A 6,905-nucleotide genomic window follows, 5' to 3' on the forward strand; every position below is an offset into this window, starting at 1 on the left:
TATGACATGTTCAAACATGTTATGTACTCCTTCCACCTACAAATTGTAGTCTTTCATCTAAGGCTCTTCTCTATCTTATTCAACCATCATTTTTAGGCATCAAGAGATTCCAAACAACACTTTAAATTTCATTTGTTATTACAATCCCCGTAAAACTTTTCACTACTACTCTTAAGTTCCACCACTACTCTATAAGAAACCTAAAAATAACACTTATACCATTAAGACTTGTAACACCTCCACTTGAAAACAACGCATTTTAATACCTTTTCATTAAAAACTCTAATTTTACCTTATTTTCTATTCTCCAACTTAACAATTTTAGTTTTAGGCTTATATTGTGCATAGAACTTAATAAATGTTTAGATAAGACATAAAACACTACTCAAATTTTGAGTATCCAAAACTAAAAAACCAAGTTATTGTATTAGTGACATTCCAAAACCATTTTAAAATCCTTAACTATATATATTTGTACCTAATACATTCCAAAACCATTTTAAAATCCTTAACTACATATATTTGTACCTAATACATTCTAAAGCCGTCTTAAAATTCGAAAACCATCTTAAAATCTTTATGTCCCCAATCACATCCACTTTAATATTCAATCCTCATTCCATAAAGAGTCATTTGTAAATAGCATTTTCAAAACATATTAAATAAAAATATGACAAAAAAGTTGTACATGGCACTTTACAATTCGCATGATCTTAAGAAGGTTCCCATATGTTTATAGATGGATGCGCCTAAGGAAGACAATATCTAATGGGACTTTCTTTAACCTCGCAAGTTTTCGATTATTTCTCTGCTCATTAGCTGCACAACAATAAATAATAGCCCGGTGATGCGGGGCATAATAAATAAAGAACAATAGCAATATTGATACAGGGCTTAGGGGGCTTAATAGAGGTTTTACATTTACAAATTTGCAACCCAGGTGGAATTCATTTGAAAATCTTCCTTGACCTGCTCCTGCTAGGAATTCCCACTTGGTCGGTCCCAAAAGAGCTTCCGAACATAATACAAAACCTGTTGGAGTTCACATCCACCTCTTCTTCCTGGTAATATCCTTTGGCTTGTTATTTTTATTGTTTCCTGCTTTTTGCTGCAATCCCTCACTGTCAGATGATGATCTCTTTGACTTCAAGTTTGTATTAGTATCTACTCCAGAAAGAACACTACCACTTCTAGAACTCTTAACTTTCCGTGGGCTTGAGGGGCCTGACTTTGTATTTTCATTCATATAGCTTGCATCAGCACCGCTTTTCCCCAGTTGATTCTTTGACCACGATGACTGACCTGAATTTAACTTAGAATTGTCATATCCATTTTTGTCAATTCTTGTGGAGTTCCTCCCGAATCTTACAGAAGTGGTTGATGATGTAGATGATTGACCTGAAGAGATATGTCGTGTCTCATTATTTCCCTGGGAAGATGAGCACCCATATTCATTTGCAGCTAAATCCTGATCTTCAGTAGTCTTCAAACCCAAAACTTTGCATGGTGATGCAGGTATATACATATCAAAAAGAGGATCGTTTGACATGACTGACTGACATGAATTTACCTTGGAACTGTGAATTCGATATCTGTCAGTTGCTGTGGAGTTCCACCTAAATCTTTCAGAACTAAGAGATGATTCAGATGATTGACCTGACGATCTATGTTGTCTCTCTTTATATCCTTGGGAAGATGAGCTTGCATATTCATTTGCAGCTAAATACTGATCTTCGATAGTCTTCAAACCTGAAACTTTTTGAGGACCATCTGGTGATGAAGGTATGTCCATGTCAAAAAGGAAATTGTTTGAAATAACCAGAGGAAGGGAGCATTCACTGTTACACTCCGAAGACAGTGGTGTCTGATGTCTCATAACCTCTGAAACCTACAAATCCTCAGATTTAGAAAAGATAATCAAAGCAGGAAAATTAGAATGCAGTCTAAGCATAAAGAGATAACCGGGACAGACATCACAGACGTGGACGGCAAAGTAAAATCATTCACCTTCTCTTCCATAGTAATCATATCCTCCTTAAGTCTCACTATTGAAGCATTCTTTTTCTTGCAGATGTCTTCCATAGCGGCTAGTCTCTGTTCAGGAAAATATAAGGGTGATAAGCATGATCCTCTAGTCCAAATTTGAGAATAGGACACTAAAAAACAATTGTACTGCACTGTACCTTGTCACTTGTAACCTTTGACTTCTGTGCTGCCAACTTTATTTCCTTCAAGGAAGCATCTTTCTGCTTGCATTCCTTCCATAAACAAGTAATTTCCTCTTCTTTTGCTGCAATATTTAACTGGAATCCAAAGAAAGGGGTCTATCATTGGCTGGCTTTAATAAGTTTACTCCAAACATCTAGTTAACCTAACTTATAACTGTAAGCGAGATCAACATAAGCACAAAACACAAAAGCTGTGACAGCTCGACTATATCTGATATTTCCAAGTTTGCTTCTGCCTATACATGTGAGGATTGTATGTTTGTTGTACCAATACCTCAATAAGACTAGTTATGAATACGGTGGCTAAATTCAGGCCAACAAACAGTGCATTGCCCTAGTAAGTTAATTCATAAAAAGAATTATTAAAGACTGATATAATTCAATTTGTCCGAGTCTACATCATATTTGAAACATGCAGTCCACTAGAGAAATGGTAGAAATGGTGCTACCAGATTGGTGTGGTTAAGTAGATTGGGTTGACACAGATAGATGTTGTCTCAATTTTAAAATTGTGGGAAACTACATAAAGTTACTCTTTATTTCTATTGAAGGATGGTTATGTTTGAATATGGGTTAAATAGGGCATACTGCCAGAAAATTAACAGTCAATGCTAAAAATTGGGCTTAAATTTCAAACATGGACGAAGTTATATTAAAAGTATTTTCTAATGCGGATATGTTACTTGGGTTGACTGGAATTTCCTCACTTTCCTGCAAGATTGATTGTAGCAATAGCCCAACTAATAATTTTATTTGTCACAAGTCCCACCTACCCGATTCTTGATACCCTGCTGAACAGCCTCAGCAAGCTTTTCTTCTGCATCTTTTCTCTTTTCCTCGCATACTTTGAGATACTCCTTTAGGCTTTCCAAATGCAACTCCATATTAGCTACCTATATGGAAGGAAAATAATTGAAATTATTGATGAAAAATGAAATCAAACTAATCTTCAATTCATGATGGAAATTATCTATCACTATCAGAAAGCACTTTTGTTGAAGCAATTTCAAGTTCACCTTGCAATTTTTCCATGGCCAATTCATGAGAATAGCCATCAAATCCAGAGCTTTGTACTTCAAGAGGTGCAGCTATCTTATCCACGCTCCTTTTCCCTGCAGCTCCTACATCGGCTTCAGCAGAAGGCCAAATATTATGATCTGAAGATGTAACAGAGGTGGACCAATCTGATATATCCGAGAATCGTCGTTCCTCTTGTTCCGTTGCAGTTAAGAGCATCTTAAAAAATGCATTATTCTCAGTTTCATCTTGAAGAATGGGTATGAAAGTTTCTTCTGAAGCATGGTCCTGCATATTTAGCCACTGCCTCCATGCCTGGATATTAAACCGCCTAGATGGAAAAAGCATAGAACTCTCGTTTTTGGCCTAAAGAAACAAAGCACAAAACCAATGTCAATACAAAAGGGGTGAAGGTTGTAGATCTGCATATTCAATATTGATAATGTCAAATGAGACACCTTATCAAAATGATGCTCCAATTCTAAAGGGGAAATATTTATAGCACATTGAGCTTCCAGCAATAAGGCATGCCATATATTAGACAAGGACATATGTAGAGAAGTAATTTGTGCTGAAGCCTTCTCCACATATATTTTCAAGTCACCAAGTACAACACCTGCATTGCAGAAACATAATAATGTTGTCTTGTTTCAGAAAGTGAATAATAAAAGTTGTACAAAGTTAACAAGAGGAAATATATTTTATGTCATAAACTTGATCTTTGTTCTATCTCCCTTCTTGTGTGTTTCCATGGATATCCAAAACTTCCACTTGCAAAAATCCAAACTCTTTTGATGAATTTATTCTAACCTAATTTAGTCTTCAACAGACAGAAATACTTGAGCATCAGTTAAGGATCATCACTTTTCACAAAATCAAACTATTTATGATCATTCAAGAAAGGGAAATGACCTTTTCCAAGATAGAAGCAAATGCAACCATGACATTCAAAACTTCCTTCTCAATCATGTGTTCAGTTCTCCTTTGTTGTAAGAACATCCCAATCCATGATCAATCTTCACATGTATATTTGAAATGTTAAGTTTTGGAGAGAAACACTCAAACAACCTTACCTTCAGTTCAAGGATGGCAGCAGCGCAGGGTGCATGAGTAGTAGACTCTACTGGAAATTTCTCTGTATCCCCCTGCCCCCTTGTCTCACAACCATTTGCATTCCTCAACCCTGCAATATCACTATTATCTTTATGTTCTATATTTCCATCTTCACTGTTCCCATTTTTATCTGCATTACCTGATTGATTATGCAGAGAAGGTATCATAACATTACCTGATTGATCATGAAGAGAAGATATCCTGTCCCACAGATTGTTTAGTTTGCGCCGCATAAAATTCAATGCTCGATCCTGCAGAAGCACAAACTTAGAATTGGGCAAATAAAACAAAACACTGAAAAACAGAACTTTTTGTTTCAGTAATAATGAGGCCACATTCACGATGGCGTTTAAAAAACATGCACGTTGACTCCAAGTATAGACAATATTTGAATATACAGCATTCAACCAAGGGAGTGTTGGTTCACAGGTTAAGTAGGCAGAGTCTTAGTCAACTCCTCTACCAGGGTTCCATTATCGCTGTGCCCTGTCCCACCAGTATGGACAAGTTAAGCTGTCAATCACGGTTCCATTCGCACTGTGGTCTGGCTAACCTGAAAAGACGAGTGTTAAGCTCTCCACCAACACTCCAATTTCACTGTGGTCTGGCCCACCCATACAGACAGAGTGTTAAGCCCTCCACCAACATTCCAATTTCACAGTGGTCTGCCCCACCCGTACAGACAGAGTATTAAGCCCTCCACCAGGTTTCCAATTTCCAAATTTGTGGCATTAGTTTCAGAGGGATGAAGCCGATTACAATTCAACAGCAATTTTGGTGGAGTGGCTACTGCTCAAACCTGGCATCTTAGCAGAAGGTAGTCCATTAAAAGGTCTGTTTTTTGAAGCACTTATTTATATATACGAGTACGTATACTCACTTACAATCTTAGAACATTTTGAGAACGGAAAGGATAAGGCCAGATTAATGATAGAACATGGAAAGAGAGAAAGAACAATGAATATGTATCCAACAGCAGACGTACAAGGGAAAGTTACGACTTCGTATGATTATGAAAAGCTGAAATATTCTTTAATTTTTACGAAGATAATACTACGTTGCAAAAGTGATACAGGAAGACTGGGTACTTCAAGGAAATTTGAAAAAAAATGGCAAAAATCTGAAATAATCTCGCTTAATATTTTAACAAAGAATTCGAAGACTCAGATTAGAAATTAGTCCGAAACTAAAAGCAAGTCGCCCGTGACTCTGTTAAACAAATCTTTTCGTCTTAAATGGCAATGTATTATGAGAACAGATCAGTAGATTTCTTCAGATTAATAATTGCTAACGTTTTTGCAAAAAACTTGATCTAAACAGTTAGTTTTCCTTTAAAGCAGGGAAGTTTGCTTAAACGTAAATAATTTTCATAACAAATAAACGGAATATTTATGCAGTATCTACTCACCCGGTGGTCTAAAGAGCGTTCAGCTGGCTTAATTTCGACCCCTCGCTTCGAATTGGCAGCTGCGGCGGCGGCAATGGCGACGATCAAAACCCTCTGAAGTGGTGAAAACCCTTCCCACGCTAGCGCCTCCTCGCAACCTAAATGCCCGCCAATTCTATTCCTGGACGTCGCAGACTCCGCATTCAGCAGATGTCCGTCGATTGAAAACCAGCCCAAACCCCCGCGGTCTTCCTGAAACCGCCCTTCCTTCTCCGGAAACGCAAACCTCCGCCTCTCTTCCGCAGTATACATCGAAAAAACAGCCGACCTCCAGAGGACGTCACGAAAGCGAAGATCGTCCGAGACTTTAGAGACGAATCTGTGCATACGGCCTCGTGCGAGCCCCCTGCAAGGCCGCCGTTTCCCGGCTGGGGTCATCGAAACCCTTCCTCTGATGCTCTGCTCAAACAGCATTTTCTCCTCTTCGATACTGCTTTCAGAGAGTTGCCCTGGGAAATTAATTCTGTCCAATTCGACTGGACAACCCCTTCCTCTGATGCTCTGCTCAAACAGCATTTTCTCCTCTTCGAAACTGCTTTCAGAGAGTTGCCCTGGGAAATTAATTCTGTCCAATTCGGCTGGACAGAGCGTGCTGCGTCGCTGCTGCGCGGAGATGGACTCGAACGCGGGACCTCCCGGAGGCGAGTTTGCAGATCTGTGAAACCGCTGCGAAGAACGGCGGTTTTGAGGAGTGGTTTCCGCCATGGCTGTTTCGCATGGTGCTCTGCCTTCGATCATCTGCGGTCGGGGTAATGGAATGTGCAGGGGGAGAAAATGGGCGGCTTCACCTAGGCTTAGTGTTCATTCAAATTTTGGTACAGTGGGCTAAGTTAGCCGTAGGGAAGAATAGGCAGAAAAAGACGGAAAAAATGTGGTGACTGGTGAGGGAGTTCAAATTTGAATATTCTGTCGTATTTGTCCTGCAAATAGCAGGTGAAAGTTCCCAGTGGGGGCCACCCAATAGCAGGTGGCTACCTTAATGGCTGGATAATGTCGGAGTCTTTTTATAGAAAGATATTACCATTACTTTTATCTATCTATCCGTTTGAAGTTAGCTTTTTCATGACCGTTGCTGCTGTGTCCATCAACAAGCCTGTGAA

The 6,905-nt window shown here is 38.9% G+C and overlaps 2 protein-coding genes across 2 annotated transcripts; both read right to left on the reverse strand.

Moving 5' to 3' along the window:
• Positions 1-638: 638 nt before the first annotated feature.
• LOC149188114 (uncharacterized) lies at positions 639-3,117 on the reverse strand. Its single transcript, XM_089412939.1, has 4 exons — positions 3,002-3,117; positions 2,184-2,303; positions 2,008-2,094; positions 639-1,888 (listed from the first exon to the last, which is right to left on the reverse strand). Exons 1-4 carry the CDS (start codon positions 3,110-3,112, stop codon positions 1,043-1,045), a joined length of 1,164 nt encoding a protein of 387 aa, XP_089269065.1. The 5' UTR covers positions 3,113-3,117; the 3' UTR covers positions 639-1,042.
• A 1,093-nt stretch (positions 3,118-4,210) lies between these two features.
• Positions 4,211-6,680, reverse strand: LOC149188115 (uncharacterized). The gene is made up of 3 exons (XM_089409870.1): positions 5,767-6,680; positions 4,534-4,609; positions 4,211-4,428 (listed from the first exon to the last, which is right to left on the reverse strand). Exons 1-3 carry the CDS (start codon positions 6,541-6,543, stop codon positions 4,211-4,213), a joined length of 1,071 nt encoding a protein of 356 aa, XP_089265996.1. The 5' UTR covers positions 6,544-6,680.
• Positions 6,681-6,905: the final 225 nt, after the last annotated feature.

This window comes from Pinus tabuliformis, chromosome 3_1 (genome assembly GCF_031772625.1).
Source record: "Pinus tabuliformis cultivar Carrire ecotype Pingquan chromosome 3_1, CPIR1, whole genome shotgun sequence".
NCBI classification, from domain to species: domain Eukaryota; kingdom Viridiplantae; phylum Streptophyta; class Pinopsida; order Pinales; family Pinaceae; genus Pinus; species Pinus tabuliformis.

Coding starts and splice junctions, on each gene's coding strand:
- LOC149188115 (XM_089409870.1), bottom strand. CDS start 6,543: ATGATCGAAGGCAGAGCACCATGCGAAACAGCCATGGCGGAAACCACT. Junction 4,610..5,766: donor AACGCTCTTTAGACCACCGG/GTGAGTAGATAC, acceptor GTGCTTCTGCAG/GATCGAGCATTGAATTTTAT. Junction 4,429..4,533: donor TTCTCTTCATGATCAATCAG/GTAATGTTATGA, acceptor GTGATATTGCAG/GGTTGAGGAATGCAAATGGT.
- LOC149188114 (XM_089412939.1), bottom strand. CDS start 3,112: ATGGAGTTGCATTTGGAAAGCCTAAAGGAGTATCTCAAAGTATGCGAG. Junction 2,095..2,183: donor CAAAGGTTACAAGTGACAAG/GTACAGTGCAGT, acceptor TTTCCTGAACAG/AGACTAGCCGCTATGGAAGA. Junction 1,889..2,007: donor TGATTACTATGGAAGAGAAG/GTGAATGATTTT, acceptor GAGGATTTGTAG/GTTTCAGAGGTTATGAGACA.